At 42.2% G+C, this 25,294-nt stretch overlaps 1 protein-coding gene and 1 long non-coding RNA gene across 3 annotated transcripts in view; one reads left to right on the top strand and one right to left on the bottom strand.

Moving 5' to 3' along the window:
- Positions 1 to 219: 219 nt before the first annotated feature.
- Positions 220 to 25,294, bottom strand: part of RBM47 (RNA binding motif protein 47) — a 76,323-nt gene continuing 51,248 nt past the window's right edge. The window contains 14 exon segments of the mRNA XM_030313995.1: positions 220 to 2,961; positions 8,158 to 8,203; positions 8,205 to 8,266; positions 8,268 to 8,359; positions 11,190 to 11,212; positions 11,214 to 11,278; positions 11,280 to 11,338; positions 11,341 to 11,397; positions 12,271 to 12,367; positions 12,369 to 12,505; positions 12,508 to 12,958; positions 12,960 to 13,061; positions 13,063 to 13,125; positions 13,127 to 13,427. Of these exon segments, the coding sequence (XP_030169855.1) occupies positions 2,722 to 2,961; positions 8,158 to 8,203; positions 8,205 to 8,266; positions 8,268 to 8,359; positions 11,190 to 11,212; positions 11,214 to 11,278; positions 11,280 to 11,338; positions 11,341 to 11,397; positions 12,271 to 12,367; positions 12,369 to 12,505; positions 12,508 to 12,958; positions 12,960 to 13,061; positions 13,063 to 13,125; positions 13,127 to 13,427 (1,795 nt within the window). The 3' untranslated portion in view covers positions 220 to 2,721.
- Positions 13,424 to 23,018, top strand: LOC115512703. 2 transcript variants are annotated; one of them, XR_003968460.1, is made up of 4 exons: positions 13,424 to 14,005; positions 15,928 to 16,026; positions 20,640 to 20,751; positions 22,737 to 23,018. It is a non-coding gene; the product is annotated as an uncharacterized LOC115512703 (long non-coding RNA). The 2 variants fall into 2 exon arrangements; XR_003968459.1 differs by lacking the exons at positions 13,424 to 14,005; positions 15,928 to 16,026 and having other exon boundaries at positions 19,994 to 20,751.

Below are 25,294 nucleotides of genomic sequence, written 5' to 3'. Positions count from 1 at the left end.
CCTTCAATCACCTAAGCCCAAGTTTGAAAATATTGATAATTCACCATTTTTACTATGTAACCCATCTTTGATGGTAATTCCAAGGCAAAGACAGGACAGTAACTTGCCTCCAGCTCAAAATAGTAAACCAATTGCTTCCTTCTACACTGTAAAGCTCTTTCTAATTTTGTTAGGAAAAAATCAGTATAAAGAAACACAATTTAAAATAAGGCCTGGAAATTGCTTTAAAGAAAGCTTTATTTACTACATACATCCTAAGAATGTATTGTATATGGAGCAAGATCTAAATAAATTTAAAAGCTTTTCAAATACAAAGCAACTAAAGATAACACCTAAATTGCTAGCATGTTTGAAACAGAGAACACTAAAGCTTTTTTTTTTAAAACGTTTATATAGTTTGTTCTTAACCCTAAAAAAAAAAAGTTCACATTTCAAGTTATAAACTTACCTCAGTAGTGTATCTGAAATGGTTTTGAAACAGAAACAGACAGACCAGATAGGAGGCTCACCAACATTTGTTTTTAAGGTAGTTTGGTAGTTGCAATGTTAAGATATCAATTTTTTTTTTATTACTTTTTTTTTTTTTTTCAAATAATTTACAGGCATATGTAAAATACAGTAAGACCGCTGGGCCAGAGTCTCATCCAGTGAACCTCTGTGACAGTTCTCATTGGAAGGACAGTACTTCTTTCACACAAAGTCAAGGGATGAGGATCTGATCCAAATTGCATTTTGTTGGATTACTCATTCCAACAGATTTGAGTTTGGATGCAGCTTGCTGGGTACATCATCAGGAACATTGCACAATTATTTATGTCATTCAAGAATGGTGGGAAATAAATGTTAGAAATGTTTAAAGGCCTTTGCAGGCACTCAATAATTTTACAGAATAGTTAAATAAATATTGCTTATATATAAAAAAATTCATCCCACCCTAAAATGAGGGGGGAAAGAGGCATTTGGGAATGTCTTAATTTAAAACTGAAAACAAAACTACAATAGTTGCTAAAGGCATGATCTTATTATTAATCCATAATACGAATTCAGCCATCAGCAAAAATTGAGTGGAAAGATTTTACAGATCTCTAATGTGACATAAAAACACAACTGTGTACTTGCTACCTATTGCACACCTCAGTTCCTTGATGGAGCCTTTAAAAAAGTTCCAAGTTGATGTATTTCCTAAAGCAGATGACAATCTTAACATTTTACTGTATTTTACATTCACTCTGATAAACACAAGCCTTGAAACAGGCACAACACTGCAACAATACATTTACTTCTCCTAATAAACACAATTTTTAATAACATTGAAATAAATGGTTTCATTTTGGCATTAAACTATACACCATGAACTTCTGCAACATGAAACAACTAAAAGCCAGCATTAGGAGATTATTTACAAACTATCTTTTAACTCCTCCAGGTCTCTCTCCTCCTCCTGGGTGTGTAGGTCCCCATTCAGTACACCTGCCATGTGCGCAGCTCCGGAGGAAAGCCCTGCTCAATAAACATATTTCCAACACCCTTGCCGCCCAAGACGTTTCGCACTGAAACATGATAAAAGCAACTAGAAGCATTAACTTTCTGTGACTAGAGTCTTTGGGGGCCTTGTCTACAATGACATTCACTGTCTCTACAAACTCATACTTCAAAAAATGAATAAAATAAAAGCATTAGAAAAAGAATTAAGGTTTTATAGAAGACAATTAAATAGCTATGCAAAGATGTCTTATGGAAACTATGAAAACCTTGTGCTTATACATACTCTGCTATTGAAAATACCTTCCCAACCAAAACAGAACAAAAAAACCCACAACAAAACACCCCCCACCCCCGTCAAAAACCCAGGAAGAAGTATAAAAGCCATCAATGTTCTCTCTATCAGAGTAATTCATTTTGCCCTAGACTTGCCAGACTCACAGGTGGGGCTGGGGAAAGGAGGAAGGAAGGAGTAGGGCTGTGGGGAGGGAAAGACAAATGGAGAATGAACAGGGTCCAGGGTGATGGTGGCAGGTGAGAGCTTTCCAGTGTTTGGACTCAGATATGTGACAAGTCTTTTCAACATGGGCTTAAGGAGAAATCGAGTGTTTTAATTCCTTAAAAAAAAAAAAAAAAAGAACTGTCATAGAGGACAGATGGTAACACCGTCAACCCTTAATGCCAGCTAAAATAGAGATTTTACTCACTTTAAAATTGCACTTTCCAGTATAACTTTTAAAATAACATTTTATGTAGTATTTTAAAGCACTATTGTTTGTATCTTTAAATATTGAATATATTTTTCAAAATAGTTCCCTAGCTGCTCAAGTGTGCTTTTCAATATATAGTTGATATATTATTGAAGGTACTACAAAATAGAAATCTCTGGAGTGCAGAAGTTAAGAAAATAACCTTCATACTGAAAATATATCCTTAAAAATACAAAAAACAAAAACCTCTATACAAATGTACTACAGCGTACAAATTTTTCAGAGATGGTATTAAGGCACGAACCATTGCAAGTCTCTTAGAAATGTATGAACACAGGCTGCTAAATTGCAAATAGTCTTAAAAAAAAACTAGTGAAAACTTCATCATGAATATAAAATATTTCAGTATGACATTTGATAACATTCTTCACTTTCATAGGTGTGCTAATCCTGCACGTTCTTTCTTCATAAATAGTAAAGTGTTCCTTCAGGGGTAGTTCGTGGTCTGTCTCCACTCTCCTCACCAGTGTCAGTATGTCTGGTAGACGTCGTGGATGGGCACCTGGATAGCAGCGGCGGGGAAGGCCTGAGGTATGTAGCCCGCATATCCTCCATAGACGGCGGCAGCGGCAGCCGCGTTCTTCTGTAGTGTGGCGATCGTGGCCGTGGCCGGAGCAGCAAACGGAACGTAACTGGCCCCGTAGATCCCAGCAGTGGGAATTCTCTGAACGTTTGGAGCCACTGTATACACTGGAGTTATCGGGCGGCCCTGAGGAGGAGAGACAGAAAGGATCCTCACTGACTGCGCGTAGGTGCCTGTTCCATTTAGTCACCCATTCCTTCCAAGGCGCCGTTCGTTCTTTCAGTTCCCGGGGGTCGGGGGTAGGAGGAGGTAAAAGCGAAGGTTTTCATTCTCAGGGTGGGGTTGGGGGAGGGGGGCAGAGGGGTAAAGCACATAACTGCTGTAAGGGAAGGTGGAAAGAGCCATCAAGGTAAGTTGGAAATTCATCCTCCAGGCGCATCCAAATTCGACTGGTCAAAGTGACAGAACCGTAGAGCTACAAGTTAAATAGTCTGGAATCTTCTACCTGCCATCCCTCTCAATCAGCATGAGCAGGCTAGCAAAGGGAGTTGAGTAATCTACCCTTTTCTCAGATGATCTCGTTGTAATTAAAAATATTTTCCCTAAAGTATATACCAGCTGCTTCAACTCTAATTTAACTGAAGGAACAAGATGCTTCAAAAACAGAGAGGAAAACAGACTGTGACAATGTTATGGAACCAAGTATATAGTTCTCCGAAGGGGCAGCTTTTTAAGCTGTGACCTAAAAAAACAAAAAACAAAAAAACAAAAAACCTGCAACCCTCTACAATTTTCAGCAAATGCTACTGATGGTTTCAACCTAAGATATGACACCACTATATATACAGTTGACCCTTGAACGACATGGGTTTGAACTGAGTGGGTCCACTTATATGTGGATTTTTTCCAATATGTTCAGCACAGTACTGTAAATGCATTTTCTCATCCCTATGATTTTCTTAATAATATTTCTTTTCTTTAGCTTACTTTATTGTGAGAATACAGAACATAATACATGTAACATACACAATATGTGTTTTACTGACACATATGTTTATGTTATCAGTAAGCCTTCTGGTCAAGCAGTAGCCTGCTAGTGGTAGTGATTTTGCGGAATCAAGAGCCAATTATGGATTTGCAACTGCGTGGGGGGTTGGCAGACCCAACGTTTGTGTTGTTCAAGGGCCAACTGTATCCAAATGATTGTGGAAGCTTAGAAAAGGAACTGAGGAACTTGGGAAGTTGGAGAAAGCATCCCAGAAGTAGAGACACTTGAGCTGGGTTCTGAATGATAAGGAGGAGTTTCCACAGGAAGAAGTGGGGAAAGGCAAGCTAACTAAAGCCGCCTCACTGCCGATGCCACTACTAGCTCTATAAAAGCCCCTGCTACCTGCTCCTCTTTACTTGGAAGTGTAACACACTATTTTCACAACTGACAGGGGTAGAGAGTGAAGACTGTGGTTCAGTATTTCCCAAAGGGTTTGCTGTCAAGCTAGTTCTGCGAGATGCTTTATGGAAAAGGGGATTTGTGGTCAAATAAAACACACATTTAATGAAATATCTAGTGCCCCTTATGTTCCTGAGAAAGCCCTGGAGTCAATGCTGCTATGGCCTGTATGTTTTAGTGCATCTTCAAAATAAACAATTCAGGAGAGATGAAATGGAAGATTCTATTTTAAAAATTCTCTCTTCCTGGATTTCCATAAGGGAATTAGTTATCTTTCCTTTACAAAATCTCCAAATGAGAGTCGCAAAATTATGTTCAAAGGAAATTCACCATCTGAGAGCCATTTTGTCAACTGTAACCAAAATGATAATTATACCAATGATAATAATAACTGAGAGACTATGGTATGCTAGGCACTATTCTAAGTACCTTATTTGTATGATGTTATGGAATCATCACAACCACCAATGAAGCTGGTACTGTGACTATACAGAGAGGATGTGTTAAATGACTTGCACAAGGTGACACAGTTTTTAAGCAATGGAATGTAGGACTCTGGAGCCAGCACTTTTAGCCCTGTATTATCTGGTCTCCTACAACATGTTAACAATGACTACCTCACTGGCATTGCTTCATAACCACAGACAGAAACTTCAGAATTGGGAAGCCTGTGGTTTGCAGCAAGACACAAGCAAGTTTCTACAAACATATGGACGTTTATTTAGTGACAAAGGGACACAACTGTAGGAGGGAGAAATCCGAGAGAGACATTTTCATGTACTACCATCCAGTCCCCAACACCTGGGTGTGGCTGGGGTGAGCAGCGGATGTTGGGGATGGGGAAAGAGAGGAAAAGGCCCCATCAAGAGGAACGGTTATCCTTGTTCTACTTATCCCAAAGATTTCTGAAGACTGGGGACACTTTGAGAAATAAATTTGAAAAGTGACTGTCTATGCCAGCAAACATTTTTTTAAATTACTTATAAAGGCTTATGAAACTTAGGATATAAAATGGCTAAACAGGAACACCCCTAAGCACGTGCAAGACAGAGGAGTATGAATGAAAGTATTCCACGGGAAGGTTCTGGAAGTAATGCTGGGAACTGATTTCTAGTGTGGCTCCACTCAGAAAGGTGTTCTATTCACCAATCAGTAGTGCTTAAAACGCTCCTTCCTCTGCTGCAACTTGGCAGAGAATACGGGCGAGGCAGAGAGCTGAACATTTTGAGAACCCAGGTCAATGAACTCAGAGGGAGGTCCCCGAGTACCTAGATCAGTGGGTGAGCACCAAGAAGCACACACACTCAAAGAAGTCATTCCTGCAGTTCACAAGTAAGTAGCTACAAGCAATTTGCACGATATGTTGAAGGAAGGAAAAAATCTGCCCTGGGATCAACGGATAACAACTGTACACTGAACCAAGTCATAAGCAAAGACTCTGAACAAAGACCCTGATGGCAACATTCAGTGCAGACCGATAAAAGACAGAAACAGCCTGTGATCTAGAGCGTGAGTCCAAGAACTGGAATTTGGGACACTATGCACCAAGGACAAAAGTTCACGAGTTTCTTAGTAACGAGAAATTAGAAATGACCAGAATTCCACTAAGTGTCGTTTGTAGGTTACTCTAGATATTTATAGTGAGTTCACAAAAAGTAGCTACATTTAGCTGCCATCTTACAGTATGAGTCATTTACAACCTATTCCTTTTCTTGGCTTTAGTTAGTCCAGACTAGACGACTACTTGATGATACATTGGTAAATGAATAAATTTCAGCTGGAGTGACCCTTTCTGAATAACACAGCCCAGAATGGTGCACAGAGAGGGCAAAAGCAAATATATAGCACCATAGTGCAGTGGCTCACAAGCATGGCTCTATTTCAGCATTGCTGAGGAGCCTATACAAAACACGGATTCTAGAACTCCAGCCCAGTTCTGCTCATCGGGTATCTTCTGGGGTTTGAGTCTAAGAAATCTGTTTTTTGTTTTTAAGTTATTTATTTATTTGGAGCACGAGAGAGAGTTGCACACACTCCCGAGCCAGGGAGGAGCAGGGAAAGAGGGAGAGAGGAATCCCAAGCATAGGAATCTTGCACTCACAGCACTGAGCCTGATGCAGGGCTTACTCCCATGAACTATGAGATCACGACTTGAGCCAAAACCAAGAGTCGATGCGTAACCGACTGAGGTGGACCCAGGTGCTCCTAAGATCTGCTTTTTTAAACATACTCCCTGGATGGGGCGCCTGGGTGGCGCAGTCGGTTAAGCGTCCGACTTCAGCCAGGTCACGATCTCACGGTCTGTGAGTTCGAGCCCCGCGTCAGGCTCTGGCGGATGGCTCAGAGCCTGGAGCCTGTTTCCGATTCTGTGTCTCCCTCTCTCTCTGCCCCTCCCCCGTTCATGCTCTGTCTCTCTCTGTCCCAAAAATAAATAAAACGTGGAAAACAAAAATGTAAAAAATAAAAAAAAAAATAAACATACTCCCTGGATAATTCTTATCCAGTTGGTAAGAGACCTAGGTCTGAGTATATGTGCTTGTGGATGATAAGGTATTTGAGATTCACTTGCCTCACAAAAAGTAGCTTTAACACGATGTTTTGTTGTTATTGTTTTGGATGATGACATTATCACCCATAAAGTATTCCCTAAGTGCTATGCACTGAAGATAAAAAGAAATGTAAGATGTAGCTCGTGGTCTAGAGGAGCTTCATCAGTTGGGGAGACAGAACATACTGGCAGTATATGCCAAGTAACAATTGTGGTTGATGAGAAACACAGGAGCATGATTTCCAAGCTAGGTGGTTGGGAAAAGATTCTACAGAAGACTCGGGGCTGAAAAGACCACAGAGAAGAGAAGCTATGAGCAAAGGTGGGGAAGGAGGCTGAAACAGGAAGAACAGGACAGGGAGGAGGAATGGGGGAGAGCTGGATCAGGTTGGAGAAGAGGATAAGGGTGGATTTTGCAAAGTTTTGTTTTTTTATTATTATTTTTAAAATATTTTAATTTACTTTTGAAGAGGAGAGACAGAGAATGAGTGGGAGGGGCAGAGACAGAGGGAGGACAGAATCCAAAGCAGGCTCCAGGCTCTGCGCTGTCAGCACAGAGCCCGAATTGGGGCTTGACACTCATGAACTGCGAGATTGTGACCTGAGCTGAAGTCAGACACTTAACTGAGCTGCCCCCTGTAAAATTATTATCTATCTACATTTCTACAGATATATATTTTTAAAGTTTATTTATTTATTTTGAGACAGAGAGACAGAGACAGAGAGAATATCCCAAGCAGGCTCCACGCTGCAGTGAGGAAACCCAGTGCAGGGCTTGAACCCATGAACCAGATCATGACCTGAGCTAAAATCAAGAGTCGGACACTTAACCGACGGAGCCACCCAGTGGCCCACAGATATTTCTCTCTCCATGCACACGCACACTTACACACTTACACACCTGTGTGTGGATACACAGGTGTAAATATTCATACCCGGCAGGGGGGCTTGGGGGTGGGGGGGAAGGGCAGGAGAGGGAAACTTAAAAAAATCATCACTGAACTGCAATTTGGCAAGTGAAGATGTGAGCGATCTCCCTGGACTTTGCAAGTCAGCCCCTTAACAGTAAGAACATGAATTAAAAATTATCCAGCATCGTAATATTGAATGCACAACATTATATGCAAATATTATGACACAGTGAAGAAATACACGTGTCATTTCTGCACCCTGCCTCCCATCTTTAATACAGTGATAATATTAGGGTAGTATAATTATTCTTTCAAACTTTTCCATCCTGTCATGATTTACAGTACATTTTTCTTCACCCAATCACCTACTTCCTCGGAGAGCTCGGCACACAGCAAACTCTCCTGCCTGCATGTCAGTGAATCTGGGATTAACAAGGCCTCACACACAATGACAATGACCACAGCAAGGGCTCTACCTGGAAAGGTGGCGGCGTTGACACAGCAGGAATGACGGCGGTGGCGGGCGGCGGCAGCAGCTGCGGCGCTGGCTGGGTCTGGCTGCACCGCGATGGGGCTGATCAGGTGTTTCCATTGTGTGGATTTTGCCATCTTCAATTATCTTAGGGGCTGGGGCGGCCTGAAATACGGAATACTGGGCCCCAATGGCAGGGATGGCCACTGTAAGAGAAAGGAAATGCACACGGCTTGAAAGTCCAGAGAAAGATGTGTCACTTCCTTGGTATTTTCAAAACCAAGTTTAGTGGTCACGGCCTCCCCTGCTAATTAATGTTGTCTTTCAGTACAGGTAACAAGGTGCTACCCAAGAGGAAGAAAGGGTTTGCTGGCAGCAGGCCCCCTGTCATCTTGCAAAAGGATCCACGTGTGTACGGAGGGGTCTCCCAACAGATGCTAACGCAAGGGGAGTCCAGAGTTTGGGTTCCGCACCACATTTTTCCTACTGTTTCTACAGAGAATCTCATTTTGAATCTTACTTTTATGTCCAGCAAAGGAAGGGCCTTCTGACTGAGACAGCAGGGTTCAAGGCGAGACGTGATCAGAGGCCCTCCAGCGTGGTGAGATTGTTGTCTCATCACTCACCATCGCTCATTACCAGACCCGCCACCCTTATCACTTGCACATTTTTAAAAAATTTTTTCTAAATTTATTTATTTTGAGAGAGAGAGAGAGAGAGAGAGAGAATGAGCAGGGGAGGAGGGCAGAGACAGCGAGCAAGAAAGGATACCAAAGAGGCTCCTTACTGTCAGCGCAGAGCCCAATGTGGGGCTTGAATTTACAAACCATGAGTGAGATAGTGACCTGACCCGAAATCAAGAGTCAGACGCTTAACCGACTGAGCCACACAGGCCCCCTCATTTTCAATTTTAAGAAGCAGGCGCTGGAGAGAGTTTCCTTCTGAGAAACTCAGAGGTCTGTGTACACTTCACTCTTGTTATTTCAGATTTCAGCATTACTGATTCAAGGAAAACACATAATAAAAAAAATGGCAAATTCCCTCATTCGCTAATGTCTGAGCATAGTCTGCTCACAGTCACAGTGAGTGACTGCTTTTATGATGAGCACTTCGAAGATGTGTTTCTGTGAGGAAAGTCCAAAGGACTCTATTTTAGCAGGGGCTCAAACAGACAGCAGTTACTGAATGCCAACGTATGATAAAGAGAAGAAAGAAAAAATATTAGCCTTGGTTTTGGGGGAGTTTGTGTAAGTATGTGGTGTGTGTGTGTGTGTGTGTGTGTGTGTTGAAGGGTAAGCAAGAATATAAATACATACACAAAAGTATGCTTTTCATTTATGTTTTTCCTACAAACTGTAAGCATATTTATTCTAACGCAAACTGATCTGAAATAAGGTACAGAGACAAATGATTGCAGGCTAAACACAGTGTGGCCTTTCAATATAATACATCTAAAACCTTAATGAAATCTTTCAATCCATATGGTCTTGTGGCCACATACTCCACCATTGCCCTGATGCTTCTCCTAAAATATAAAGTTCTCATTTTCTGGATGAATCACAAAGAGGCCCAGAAGATGGGGACCGGAGGTGATTGAGTTTAAAACTACACTGGGGTTGTACTAAGTAGTTCTGGATTGTTTAGGCTGTCCGCTCACAGGAGTTTCTACCTCAGGCTGCAGGACACGACTATACGCTTTAAAATTGGGTTAAGAGTTCGTTTCTCCAGTTAAATCTTAAGCTGTAGCAACTTGCCAACAGGAGTCCAGTTTCCAACAAGTAGAAGTGACAACTATCGTATCCAGGCTCTGTTTTATGGGATTACAGAGAGCTTTGGGATCAGTTTTACATTGCTTATAGTGTCAATGGCATTTGCAAGCAAAATCCAGACTAAGGAGTCAATTTGTGAATCTGCAACATTTTTTTCCTAGGCAAAAAAATTATCCCTGGACTATTTCAAAAGGAAGCCTCTGCTGGGAAAATGCGTTCTAAGCCCTATGTGGCAGTGCAAACCTATGCCCCAAACGCAGATTCGTTGACTCTCTTTTAGCTAGGGGGTGGAAGGTACAGTCCTCAACCAGAAGAAATCAAGAGGAGCTGGGCTTCAAGGTGAGGATTCTCTCAAAGCGCTCTTCAGTCTACCCTCCACGAAGCCAGGAAGAGAGCTGGAGGAGGATGGCTCTGACTCTCCACGAATGAATTTTCCTTATGTGTGGATGTTTGTGTGGTGTGTGCTAATAGGGAGTTTGGTGCTATGATGCTCTCACAATGGAATTCCTTAGAAGTGAGGATCAGAAAGATCTGACTCACGCCAGATGACCAATGGGCACTAATAACACTGGCAGAGTGGTTTGTAGGGCCTGGAGGTGAAAGCAAAGTTCAAGGTCTCTGGCTTGAATTACTTGAGTGTCCCTACCTGCAATCTATTGATCCAGCAAGAGGGGGAGATGAATGCTGGAAATGAGAATCCAGGAATTAGCAGCTGCAAAAACTTTCACCACTGCCTTGTTCCGAGGTATTCTGGTTGGTTATAAAACCATGACAAGGGACAAGTTGTGTTTTTTGCTCCCAAAGGAGGATTTCCTACCCTTCCCACAACTCTCAGAACTGGCAATAAGCTGTATCCTCTGGCTTTCTGACAGCTAGTGGAGCAATAGGCCTGAGTAAGAAAAAAGACGGTTTGAGCTGGTAAAAGATACAGAAGAATCTCCTAATCTTCCATTTTCCTTCCTCTGTCCCTCCCCACCACTCCAACTCTGCCTACTGGGTCACAGACTGAGAATAAGCCTAGTGACTAAGTGGCACCCATCTGAAAAACCCACTACTGTAAAGTTTGATTTGAACATGGTCAGAGCTAGACCATCCCCTTAAGTCCCACATTAAGAAGGCTCAGGAGGCCACACTCTTGCCTAATCTCTGGCTGCCTATGAGAAAAGGAACCCTTGTGCAATGAAAGAGCCCAAGGAAAGCCTGGAGTCACTTCAAAGAGAGGGTGGGGGGTTTAGGCTGATGCATTCTATCTCTGTGTCATACTGACCTGTACCAGGTTTAATGGCAACTGATTGACGGCAGAGATTCCAAATTCGGTACAAGTTCATATCCTTTTTCTTGCTGCTTTCCCTTTCCCTTCATGATATCGGCTATATATACCACGGCCAGCCGAATATCCCCCGAGGTAGGAACCCCTGGCCCTGGGGCTCTGTTGCCAGCCGCACCTCGACCCCGGCCTCTTACGCTGCCTGCTTATAATAACAACACAAAAAAAATGATGAGCAACCAACAGTGACCGTACAGGAAGCAGATCTCAACTCAAGGTTCTTGGCCATTTAGTTGTTTGCCATAAGTTGCAGGTGGTTACACCTTTGCTCTTCAATGAGCTGGTAAGATGCTTCAAACATGCTACTCCATCCTAGATTTGCATCCAAAGTATGCCTGCTCAACACAAGAGATGAACTTGCCGATGAGTTCCTAGGATTTCAAGTGCAACTTAATACAGGAAAACATTCACAGAATAGAAAGAAGTCAGATCTGGAAGGGGATCTGCAAGTTCACCTTCCTCATTTTATGCGTGAGAAAACTGGCCTAGGGAGGTGAAAGGGACTGATTAAAGTCACAGAGCCAGTTAATCTGATGACAGCAGGACCCAGAACCTAGGTATTGGTTTCCCAGTATAATGCTTGGTTGGTTTCATTACATGCTAGCCAATAATTTAAACGTCACCACCACCACAACATTGTCCTTCGTGTGCCAACATCCTAGAGATCTAATTTCACAAGGAGCTTTTAAACTAGAGACAGGTGGACTAGCCCCAAATTGGGGAGACCCTGGAAAGGTAGTATGCAAGAAGTTGCCTCTATGCCCCTGTGATTTCACCGCTCGCCCCCATACACATGAACGACCCACATTTCCCAAAATGCTGTGGAAGTGAACACTCTAAGTGCCAGCAAAAAAAACAAAAACAAAACAAAAAACACCCAGAAGTGACACCCAAAGAGGGTGGGTCGGTGGGGGGAGGAGCCTGTCTACCAGCCCAGCAAACTACAGCCACAACACCCCTGACTCTGTCCGGGCCACACGGCTGTTGGGGGCCTCCCCAGCAGTACAGCCCCCACTAACCTTCACAAAGTAGTCTCTGTTGGGCCCGATGAGCGCGTTGTAGGGGTAGCCGTAGTAGGCCAGCGTGTAGGGGTCGCAAGAGTACACGTAGCTGGGCTTGCTGCACCGCCGCCTCGGCCGCGCCGCCGCCCTTGGCCGCCTTCTGGTAGCGGGAGTACTGCTCCTTGTCCACGGGCTTGGCCAGCGTCACCTCGAGGCACGAGCCCTCCAGCTCAGTGCCGTTGAGGTTGTTCATGCATGCACGGCGTCCTCCCGGCTGACGAAGTGCACGAAGGCATAGTCGCGGATCTTCTTGACGCGCTCCACGCAGCCCGGGTTGAACTGGCCGAAGCTCTTCTTGATGGTGTCCTCCGTGGTCTCGATCATGAGGTTGCGCACGTAGAGGATCTTCACGGTCTCCATCACGTCCTCGTCCACGTCGATCTCGGGCTCGGCCCAGTCCACGGCGATCTTGGTGGCCCCCAGCTGGATGCGGCCGGGCATGAGCTTGCGGCGCGCCATGGCGGCCGCGCGGTGGCTCTCGTACTCGACGAAGGCGAAGCCGCGGTTCTTCATCTTGTCGGCCGCGCTGGCGTAGACGATCACGTCCAGCACGCCCTCGGTGACCTTGGCGATCTCCTCCAGGATCTCCTCGCGCTTCTTCATCTTGGGGATGCCACCGATGAGAGGCGGCAGTTTGTCCACGCTGCAAGCACACGCCGAGCAGGCGGCCCGGGCGGATCTCGTAGTTGTTGAGCTCGCGCACGGCGCGCTTGGCCTCGTTCTTGTGGCAGTACATGACAAAAGCGTAGCCGGCGGTTCTTGCCGTCGAAGTCCATCATGAGGCGCAGCTCGTAGATGCGGCCAACCGCCTCGAAACACGGGCACCAGCTCGTCCTCGTACACGTCTCGCGGGATCTTGCCCACGAAGACCTCGCAGCCGCGCTGCGGGTGCGGGCCCTCCCAGCCGGGCGGCGGGCCGCCGTACTTGCGCTGCCCGTTCTCCTGCACCATGCTGTAGCCCGTGCGCTCCATCAGCGCCAGCAGCGCCGCCTCGTTGGGCGCGCCGGCCACGCCCTCGGGCACCTTGGCCGAGGACACGGCGGCCGAGTCGCTGCTCATGGCTGCGGTGGAATCCTCTGCGGTCATAATGTCAAAGGCATCCACGGCTGGAGGAGACCTGCGGGAGGCAGAAGGGAGGGTGAGTGTGGAGTCTGCACCGCGTTGAGCCAAAACTTGCCTACTTCATTCCTGTAAGACACACGAGACCCACGCTTCACTAGCAGGTGGTTAGATGGGGAATAAATACAGCAGCTCTAAGAAGCTAAATTAGTCAGGTTGTTTTGCAGGAAAAACCAGAAGTGACTCCGGGAAAAAAAAAAATCAGAATGAGCAAGTACTTCCGCTTAATCAGTACCCCAACAGCTTTGAAGCACAGAGAACCTGTTGTAATTGTTAGTGAAAACCTCATCTTCTTGCAGCAAATGGCAACATCTTTTGCTCAATTCCTGCACTGTCGACTCAGATTGATTTCCTTTTAACCCATTTATCTGGTAGACAAAGCCTCTTTGCTTTCTTTTTTTAAGACAGTCTTTTCCATTTAGAAGTAGAGCAGTGTACTTACATCGTTAAGGAAAACTTTGAGGAGGTGTTATTATAAGAGATAAGTACAGAGCTGTGTATCTGAAGCTTTTTACAAGAAAGAAATGGAACATTCACATTGCCAAGGACTTGTTCTAGGAACTGTGGTAAGAGCTGGTAAGTCTGAATTTTACGGTGTCATTTAGGCAAAAGTCTTGGTAGGAACCATTGAAGGATTTGGAATCAGTACACAAAGAGCTGGATTACGTTCAAACTGGGTGGGGGGGGGTGGTCTGTGAAGCAGCTACTACCTGGTAAACCACACTGCAGTTTTTGGAAAACGGTTACATGCATTATCTTATTTGACCTTCCTAATCTCCTTACATGGAAAATGATATTATTATTACTCCTAATTTGTCTATGGGGAAATAGGCTCAGAGAGGTTGAGTAAATTGCCCATTTCACACAGCAAGTGTCAGCTCCCAGAAGGACTTGATTCCAAGTCACTTGGTTCCAGATTCCATGTTCTGTCTTCAAAAGCAGCGCTGTGCAATAGAACTTTCTGTGAGGATGGAAAAGCTGTTCCCTAGCCACTTTGGCTACTGAGCACTTAAAATGGGGCTAGTGTAACTGTTGAACTGAGTTTTAAATTTTATTTCATTTTAATTAAAATTAAATAGCCACATATGATAGTGCAATCTAAACCATGCCACCTTTACCTATACAGCACGGGGCTCTGTGGAGATGATTTTAAATTATACAATAGGATTATCATTAGGAGCTTTGTACTGTGCTTTTGTATAGAACGGTTCTGCTTGGCCTTTTAAAAAATGAAGTTTATTTCATTTTTTGGGCTATAAAGTATTTGGGTAAATTTTGTGGAAAATTAAGAAAAGGAGGAAAAGAAATCATTCCTATTATTCCTACCCAATGATAGCCACAATTGAACTTGCCATCTTTTTTTTTTTAATAGTTTTATTTTTGGGGGGGTGGGGGGTGGAACTTGGCTTCCAACAAATTTACATACCGCTGCTTTGCTTCATAAGCATCCCTCCCACATTTTTTTAAAAGTTTATTTATTTTGAGAGAGAGAGAGAGAGAGAGGAGGGGAGGGGTAGAGAGAGAGAGAGAGAGGGAGAAAGAAAGCCAAGCAGGCTTTGTGCTGTCAGTGCAGAGCCCGCCTCAGGGCTTGAACTCATGAACCATGAGACTATGACCTGAGCCAAAATCAAGAGTCAGATGTTTAACCAACTGAGCCACCTAGGCGCCCCTCCTCCACATGTTTAACACTCTTTGCAAAAAACACAATTTTTAATAGCTGCATAAGGTTTCATCATTCAACTGAATCAGGAGCATTAGTTAAAAAATTTACCAATAGGAATTGTATACAAGAATATTAAGGGAAATTTCAAGAGTAATTAAGGTAAGTTTGATCTTCGAAAGAAAAAAAAATCAAAAGAAATTATAGGGACACAACAGAAATATGAGGTGTTTATTTGCTGGCCAGCTAAAACATTTCTTCATTGGCTCATTTGCCATAACATCAAGGGGCAGTACAGTATAGTGGGTAAGTGAGTGGCTACGGGAGACAGACTGGGTGACTGTGTGTAAATCCCAGCTCTAACACTTTCTAGTTGTATGAACTGGAGCAAGGATACTTAGCTGCTCCATGCCTCAGTTTCTCTTTTATAAAATGGGAATAATGAGGTTAGTTCTAAGTTTAGAGGAATACGTGAGTTAATACAAGCAAAGCACTTTGAACTGTGCCTAGAACACTGTAAACGTTCAAGAAATGTCCATTGTTATTGTTGTCTTTAATCCAAACTTCTGGGTAAAACTTCAGACCAATTCTTTCCATTTTAGGGTAATTTTGACACTTTCTCAGTTCTTTAAAAACATCTGTTTCATATGGCTTCTATTCTTACTTTTATTTCTTTTGCCCTTTAATTGCTTAAGACTGGTTTGATAACATATCCACTTATCATGAAGTCTTTTTTGTTATCAACTTGAAAATGATACATTCGTTCCTGTAGTTTCACACTGAAGCAGAAATTTCAATATCAGATTTGAACATGAAGCTCTTCCCTTCCTTCCAAAAGGAACATAAGGATATATTCTTAAGGAAACTATTTGTACAAATACATATGTATTTATAATTTGTGGCCTTTGAAAAGGAAACCCCAGGACATATATAACACGTAAGTGGCAATTCAAAATCTTACATGTTGTACTACATAAAATATTAACTAAAATCCAAAGGAAGAGACCTCATCACTCTGCTGAGATAGGCAGAGTTGACTTCATGTTTTCCTAATTGTACTCTGAAATTATGATTTTACACCAAGAAAAGTCTTGTAGTGGTCAGGCTATGGGAGTCATTTCCAGGTGCAACTCCATTAATTTTATCAAAATTTTTGTTTGCTTTCAGTCTGAAATCTGCTGGTGTCAGTAATATAATTACTTCTTTTTTTAAAAAAATCACTTCTTTTAAAAGTTATGGCTTATTTCTTACATCTGCGAGCCAAGGAAAGTCTTTTTTCGTAAGCTTTGATCATCTGGAAGAACTGAATTATGTTACTGGCCCTCTTTCCCTTTTTTCTTTGGCCACTAGGAAGTTCAGGATTAAGTCTGTCACTTCAATTTTAGTAATTGTCTAAGATACTAGACAAGTCTAGTCTAGTATCAAGTTTATCTAATTTTGGCTATAGTTTCATTTTTTTTAGTCTTCTATATTCTCAATGTCATGAATTTAGCTATTTATATTATTCATCTTCTTGTTTACATGTTTCTGGCAGCCATCTCACATAATTTTGGAGTCAGGAAAGGAATAAATGCATCTACACACACACACACACACTGGAAGCCATCTTACATAATTTTGGAGGTAGGAAAGGAATAAATGCATCTATACACACACACACACACACACACACACACACACACAGACACTGGAAGCCATCTCACATAATTTTGGAGGTAGGAAAGGAATAAATGCATCTATACACACATACACACACAGACACACACACATCTAATTTGCACCAGACATTGATTAATGTAGTACCTAATAAATAAACTGTCTTTTACACTAACTACAAACATTGACATAAAACAAATGAGAACCACAGTGAGATACTACTTCATGCTTACTAGCATGGCTATTATAAAAATAAAACAAAACACAAATAAGCATTAGCAAGAACATGAAGAAATCGGAACACTTCAGCATTGCTAGTAGGAATGTAAAATGGTGCAGCTACTGGGGAAACAGCATGGTACTTCCTCAGAAGCTTAAACATAGAATTGTCATATGATCCACCAATTCCACTACTGGTTACATACTCAAAAAAACTGAAAACAAGGACTCAAACAGCTCTTTGTACACCAGTGATCAGAACAGTATTATTCACACAGTAGCCAAAAAGTGGAAACTCAGATGTCCATTGATGCATGAAAGGACAAACAAAATGTGATATGTATACTGAGTGGAATACTATTCATCCTTAAAAAGGAAGGAAATTCTAACACATGTTACAACTTGGACGCACCAGGAAGACATTAGGTGAAGTAAAAGAACCCAGATACAAAAGGACAAATAGTGTTATGATTACACTTACATGAAGTACCTAGAATAGGCAAATTCATAGAGATAGAAAGAAGAATCATGGTTGCTGGGAGATGGGGACAGGGAAAATGGAGCGTTAGTGTTTAGGGAATTTCAGTTAGGGATGATGTGAGAGTTCTGGAGATGGATGAATGTGATGGTTACACAACAATATGAATGTACTTAATGCCGCTGACTTGTATACTTAAAAATAGTTAAAATGGCTAATTTTGTTGTGTATATTTTACCACAATTAAAAAAAAAAACCTGGAAAGTAAGAAAGCTCAGAGATATAAAAAGGACAAAAATAAGATCCATAAAATTGGGATTTCACACTAGAGGCCATTAAAAAAAATGGTACAATGAGTAGGTTTAACACATTCAAGAAAATCTTACGGTTTATAAACTCCATTCTCCTTATCTTCATGTCTGATATACTAGAGAGTTAAATAAATTATATGGTGTGCTGCTCAATGAATTTTCAAGACCAAAGGCTTGGAGATACAAAAGAGATATAGGATTTATTCAATGCCTTTAAAAAGGGCACCATACAGCTAATAATATGACCTTTCTGTCAGTAATGTAACAGAGTACCTAACTTATTACAATTAGACAAACTTTATTTTTTTTTTAATTAAAAAAAATTTTTTTTAACATTTATTTATTATTGAAAGACAGAGTCAGAGAGTGAGCAGGGGAGGGGCAGAGGGAGACACAGAATCTGAAGCAGGCTCCAGGCTCTGAGCTGTCAGCACAGAGCCGGGTGCGGGGCTCGAACTCACAAACCGTGAGATCATGACCTGAGCCGAAGTTGGACGCTTAACCAACTGAGCCACCCAGGTGCCCCACAATTAGACAAACTTTAGACCGAACTATTTCAACTATGGCCACGGGCCAAATACAGCCTGCCATTTGTTTTTGTAAATAAAAGTTTTATCAGAACACAACCATTACCCTTAAAAAAAATTATCTATGGTTGCTTTTGTGGTACGATGGCAGAATCAAATAGTTCAGAGATATATGGCCTGCAAAGCCTAAGATATTTACTGTCTGGCTTGGTACAGAAAAAGTTTGCCGGCCTCTGTTCTAGGAGATATGCAGAGAACATCAATGTGACAAAGTGGCATAGATTGCTATTGCTAAGTATAGTCACTTTTTCCTCAGTTTCCAATGCTGCACAATGACTTAATTTCAGGACCAGTTTTTAAGTTCTAACATTTTATTTTATTTTTTTTTTTAATTTTTTTTTTTCAACGTTTTTAATTTATTTTGGGACAGAGAGAGACAGAGCATGAACGGGGGAGGGGCAGAGAGAGAGGGAGACACAGAATCGGAAACAGGCTCCAGGCTCTGAGCCATCAGCCCAGAGCCCGACGCGGGGCTCGAACTCACGGACCGCGAGATCGTGACCTGGCTGAAGTCGGACGCTTAACCGACTGCGCCACCCAGGCGCCCCTATTTTATTTTTTTTTTTAAGTTTATTTATTTATTTTGGGAGAGACAGCACAGGTGGGGGAGGGACAGAGAGAGAGAGGGTGAGAGAGAATCCCAAGCAGGCTCCGTGCTGCCAGCACAGAGCCCGATGCGGGGCTTGAACTCACAAAACCGTGAGATCATAACCTGAGCCGAAACCAGAGTCAGACGCTTAACTGCCTGAGCCACCCATGTGCCCCAAGTTCTAACATATTTTAAAGACAGTCTTCTTCACCTATCTTTCCCCCCTTCAGTCTAAGTTCTTTGCCATTTAAGTGCATGGTCAAATGTATGAGACCGAAGAAGAGATATCTGGTGAAGGTGGTTGGCTCAGCCTCTAACACTTAATATGTGCACAATAATAACTTAAAAGACACCAACACAGAAGTTTTTGTGCTCATTTATTCATTCATTCTACAAATATTTTTTGAGCACCTACTATGTGCCAGATATGGTGGACCTCATTTTCATGGAGCCTGCCTCATAGTTAATGGAATTAGAGAATTGTCCTTCAAATCCTAAAAAGTTGAGAATGAAGGCATTTTGCATTCGTGCTCAATGACCAGAGACTGCCTCAAAAGAGCTGTACCTTAATATTAACAACTTGTTCCTATTAAGGCTATACTTCCCCAAGTTAAGAGCTCGGCCACATCATTATTATGCTTTAAAAAATTAGTTTAGAATACTCTCTTTAGAAGGGTGGGAGTATATATATGCATGTGTGTGTTTGGGATAGGGGTGTCTGAGTAGTGAGAAACACTATCTTCTGAATGACAAGATTCTTCTTGTAGTAGAGGTGTGGGCACAATAAGTAATAATACACTTCATAAGTTGAACCTTGTCTGTGAGTATAAAACAATAACAAAATATTGGAATAAATGGCACCCAATTATCCATTTAATAGAAGATAGGTTTAAAATAGATTGGATAGGGGTGCCTGAGTGGCTCAGCCGGGTAAGCGTCCAACTTTGGCTCAGGTCACCATCTTGTGGTTCGTGAATTCGAGCCCTTCATTGGGCTCTGTGCTGAAAGCTCAGAGCCTGGAGCCTGCTTTGGATTCTGTGTCTCCCTCTCTCTCTGCCCTTCCCCTGTTCGTGCTCTCTCTCTGTCTCTCAAAAAATGAATAAACATTAAAAAATTTAAAAGAATAATAAAATAGATTGAATAGTCTTGATTTACTGAATAAAGGCAGTCTCTGGAGTCAGAGACCTAGGGCCAAAACTTGGCTCCTCTGCTTACTAGTTGTGAACCCTTGGAAAGACCACTTAACCTCCTAAAGCCTCAATATTCTCATCTTTAAAATGGTGACAATAAGAGCTAATGTTTATTGAATGCCCATTATGTACCAGGCAGTGTGCTAAACTCTACGTATGTATTAACTCACTCCAGTCCTCACAAAGTCTGTATGGGATATTATTAGGATCTCCACCTTACCGATAAGGAAACTGAGGCACAGAGAGATTAAGTAGATTCTCCGTTCGTGAGCATCAGAGCTGGTATTTGAACCCTGATAGTCTGGCTTAGAGTCTGTACCACAGCTGCCTGTAAGTGATCCTTATTGCAGGGCTGTGGTGAGGAGTGCATGAAATCCACACAAAGCTCCTAGTGCATGCAGATCCTAGCACTAAGTGCTCAAAAAATGTTAGAAGAAATTTGAATGTTAAAAAAAAAAAAAAAAGATATTTGAACTTGAGGTGAGAATCTTGCTCCTATGTAGGATTCGTTTGTTGACAGGGAAACAAGAGGTTATCCCAGCCAACCTCAAACCAGTCAGTATGAGAAGCCTAGCCTGTGAGTTCTGGCGTGGACTGGTGTACCAGGGTCTCCCAGATTCCATTCTTAGCAGGTAAGTCGTCTGGCAGTGTGATTCTGCATTGGCGATATGGCTCGGGCATCCAAGTGTAAGCCTGTTTTTCACCTAAACTTTGGCTATAGCAGTTTGCAGAGGCTTTTCCAGAAGGAACCTGAAGAGACTTGCTGCACTGGATGCAAAAGGTCCAGTCATCCTCATGGATGCCAGGTCCCCGGAGGCAGGACCCCCCCACCCCCAACACCACACCATCCTTGCACACACTAAAGATGGCTTCACCAAAGACTGCTAGCTTACTAATGTGGCAATATTTTTGAAATGTATTCACAGTTTGGCATATAAAACAGAGCAAAACATACTTTCAAATCCTGCTATTATTCTGAACTATTAGCTGCAATTTTTGTTGCCTGTGTTTTAGGTCAAGTTTGAGCTTGTCAGGGTAAAATAAAATTTCAGGGCTAACTCAGACTACAGCAGACTTAAATCAGGATTTAAAATCTCTTCTTAGGAGTGGTTCAGAGTATCTTTCAGTAGGATTTTAACTTTGAACTGGGACATTTTAGAGGGCACGGAATACCACTGTACTGGGAAAAATTTCCAAAGTTTGCCAACCAGGCTTTACCTAGGATTAAAAACAGCATGAATATAATCTAGAATTATCCAAACTACCAGTTAACTTTGGTTCACAGCTGTAGGGATGCATGTGTGCATGTGTGTTTGTGTGCATGCATGACAGGTACTTGAGATTAATGTGCAGTGTGGAATTCACAGGAGAGTTTTATTTGCAGATGAAAGGACACATTGCAATTTGAAGATAATATACAGGGGTAAGTAGTATCTTCCAGCACCAGCAGGAACTTAAGTCAGTGGAAGGTTTTAGAATGTATTTATCCAAGAGGTAATTCTATCTCTGTGGTAAGATTTCTGTTTTGATGTCCCTTATTTATACCAGAAAAATTTTGTCTTTACTAATCGTCACTTCTTAGGTATGGCCTGGCACACAGGTATAATAAACGGTACAATATAGTAAAATACATACCAAACTAGAAGACTCTGGAAGAGGGAAGACTTTGGAGTCAAAGAAATAGAAGTTCAAATCATGAATGTGTCACTGTCACAGGAGGCAATTACCTCCGTTCCATGTCATGTCCATAGATTTCAGATGGTTCTAGCACCCGTTTCAGAGGACCGGTTCCAGGATTAAGTGACATTTAATGCCACAAATCAAGGGGGAAAAAACATCAAAGGCCAGCTTCTGCAAAAAGTTTCCAAGATTTGGCCTCACGCTGAGTGGTTATCTTACTGCCCCTGGCCAGGTTACCACCACCCATTAGAGTAAACAGCAGAGAATACTCCCACCACCAGGCAGGGCTCTGGCACTGGGACATTTCTGTTACCTCAGAGCTTGGAAAGTGGTAAAGGAACTCTACACAAAATGGAGGCAGAATACTTGGAATTTACCTGGAGGCCCAAACAATAAGCTGAAGATTGAAGCTTGGCTCTTTTTTTTTTTCCTATCTCCCCCAGCAACCTCATGCTATTTGAAGGCATGGCTCTTGCAACACATAAAATCCTTCCAGGACTCTCTTTAGGTGAAATCCCAAAAGGATAAAGAGGCAGTGGCATAGTGATATTTTGGGCCATACCTCTGTCAGCTCCTGGCTAATCTGAGACGATGTTAACTCACAAAGGGTCTTAAACTGTGTTGATGCTTGTACAGATTTTGTTATGGCAAAGCACATCATTCAATGAATGATTGTGTCTGATAAACAGATACAAAGCCAAGAGACTCACTGTTCCCAGGCATTTCTATCAACAAATGGCTGAAAATGAGGCATTTTGCTGTGGGTTCCCAGGGAAGCTGTCTGTACACCATGAGAGGGGTAAAGCCACCCGCCCAGGTGGGGTGGGGGTGGGTGAGTTTTCTGTGGATGTTTGGCAACACACAATCCCTGTTAAGAATCTGTTATCTGGTTTCCTTTAAATAAGCATTATATATACTTATATTTTTTTCTAAACAGGTTGATGGGGCAATGCTGAAAAAAAAAATGAATCCCACAAATTTGGCACACATCTGCTTCCTGGATTAATGTTTTCCCAAACTGTAAACAAGCGGTAGAAGGGACTTCTGGTTTCACCCATGATCTTGGCTCCTTTGATCCAAACCTTTGAGGGATCTGGCAAGGGACAGAAAGAGCTACCAGAAGATACAGAGAGAAGGAAGAAGGCAGTAATGGTTTGTATCATGTAATAGTAGCTTGAATTTATATAGTGTTTTGCAATGTATAAACTTCTTTAACATACATAATCTAATTTCATAAAATCCCAGACTCTGAGCTGCAGAGGGACCTTTGGTATCATTTAATCCAAAATTTCTCAACCTTGTTCCCTATTGACCTTTTGGATGTGATAATTCTTTGTCACGTGGCGCTGTCCTGTGTGCTGTACGATGATGTCATAGTTCCCCTGACCTCTACCGACTCGATGCCCACCCCCTCCATGTGTGATGACCCAAAATGTCTCCTGGATGCAGAACTGCTCCCTGTTGAGAATTACTGATGGAGTCTGACTAATCCAGAGCTATAACCAGGTTATATGCTTGCCCATGGCAGGTATTAATTAAATAGTAAGAGAAGTTATTTTTTTCAACATTTATTTTTGGCAGAAGAGAAAGACAGAGAACGAGCAGGGGAGGGGCAGAGAGAGAGAGAGAGAGAGAGAGAGGGAGACACAGAATCTGAAGCAGGCTCCAGGCTCTGAGCTGGCAGCACAGAGCCCGAAGCAGGGCTCGAACCCACGAACTGTGAGATCATGACCTGAGCCGGAGTCAGTTGCTTAACTGACTGAGCCATCAGGTGCCCCAAAGAAGTTGTTATTTTATACCCGCCACTCCCGGCGTGGGCTTGACGTCTTCATCTGGCTCTTACTGTCACAGCTGTCAAGACTGAGAGATGGGCATCACCTTTCAAAAGTCCGGTGTATCTCTGATACCAAACTACTCATTTTAATATGTTTGAAATTCTGTCAATTTAATTTTTCAAACCAGACGATGACTACCATACAGCCCTCTCAGACGGGTTCTGTTGTCAAACTGATTCGTCATCACAGGCAGACCAACGGGTCTGGGTCACAGAAACACTACCTTTGAAATCAACCGGAGGCTCTGCCAAGCTCTAGAAGTGCCTCATTTAAATTCAGACCTCTCTACCACATGGGCACGTGCAAACTGCTGACATTCTGATTTTTAAGACGAGGGCCTTTCTGAAATGTCACTGCTGGTTTCCTTCATAATGTAGAAAGCTTAAGATTCAGAGTTTTGTACACACTGTATGTTAGCCAATTTGACAATAAATTATATTAAAAAATAAAAATAAAATGCAAATTTTCATAAAAAAATAAGATTCAGAGTTTTGGTGTTTTTTTTTGTTTTTTTTTTTTAAGACATAAACAATCACTAAAAATGTTCTTCTGGAACACAGTCAATTCATTGGTACTACAATCAACATCTGTACCCCTTAGGCAAAAGGCAATGATCTGATGGAAGAGATGATGAAGCAATATTTACATACGCATTCATTCATTCACTCATCCATCCAAACTATGATTGGATGCTCGTATGCCAGGCTGTGCCAGGTCTTGGGGATATAGTGGTCACTACTGCATAGCCGTTGCAGTTCCTAGCCTACCAAGGATAGACGAAGAAGGAAAGATCGGAAAGAGGACAGAGTGAAACCAAGAGCAAAGATGGGCGGCTACATAAGATTATTCAACCCTAGAAGGTCACATGTGTCCTTTCAGCATTTTATTGAGTGCCAAAGCTACGACAATGGCTTAATTAAGTATACAAGCAACAAGGACCATGGGTCAAAACAGCACCCAAAGAGTCACTAGCTATAATGGGTGGACAAGGATTGAAAATCTGCCTTTATCTGGTTTAATTATATTTAGAGACAGTGGGAAATTCTGCAAGAGGGAAGCTCTCCTTATCCTCCTACACTTAGAACTGATATATTATGTATCGCCTTATTGCAAATATAATACATATGCAATGATATAATTGAATAAATTCATTAAATCATAAAAATCAAAATCCATTTTATTGAGCATCTCTGTGACACAGACACTCTACTGACTGCCATCATTTTGCGCAGTGAGATGATTTCAGAGAAGGACACTGCTCTACAGCATGTGTAGTATTTCTGGACAAGTGGCTGTAGAGTGAATTTCACTTACATGCTAAGAAGACAGCAGCACTAAAAGAGAAAAATGCCTTAAATGTAGTCTTCTCTAGAGGGAAAGAGATGGACTAGAAATAATATCTGAGTTTCGCTAATGTTTAAAAACTTTTTTTTTTAAAGATCTTTGAAACAGGCACAAGGGGGAAAATCCTCAGTAATAGGTTGAACCTAAAGTTACAAATTATTTAAAAAAATTTTAATGTTTATTTATTTTTGAGAGAGAGACAGAGACAGAGCATGAGTGGTGATGGGGCAGAGAGCAAGGGAGACACAGAATCTAAAGCAGGCTCCAGGCTCTGAGCTGTCAACACAGAGCCTGACACGGAGCTCGAACCCACAAA

The sequence above is a fragment of the Lynx canadensis genome, chromosome B1, assembly GCF_007474595.2.
Source record: "Lynx canadensis isolate LIC74 chromosome B1, mLynCan4.pri.v2, whole genome shotgun sequence".
Lineage (NCBI taxonomy): Eukaryota > Metazoa > Chordata > Mammalia > Carnivora > Felidae > Lynx > Lynx canadensis.
Note: the sequence above shows the minus strand (reverse complement) of the source record. Positions and strands in the feature narration are given on the sequence as shown.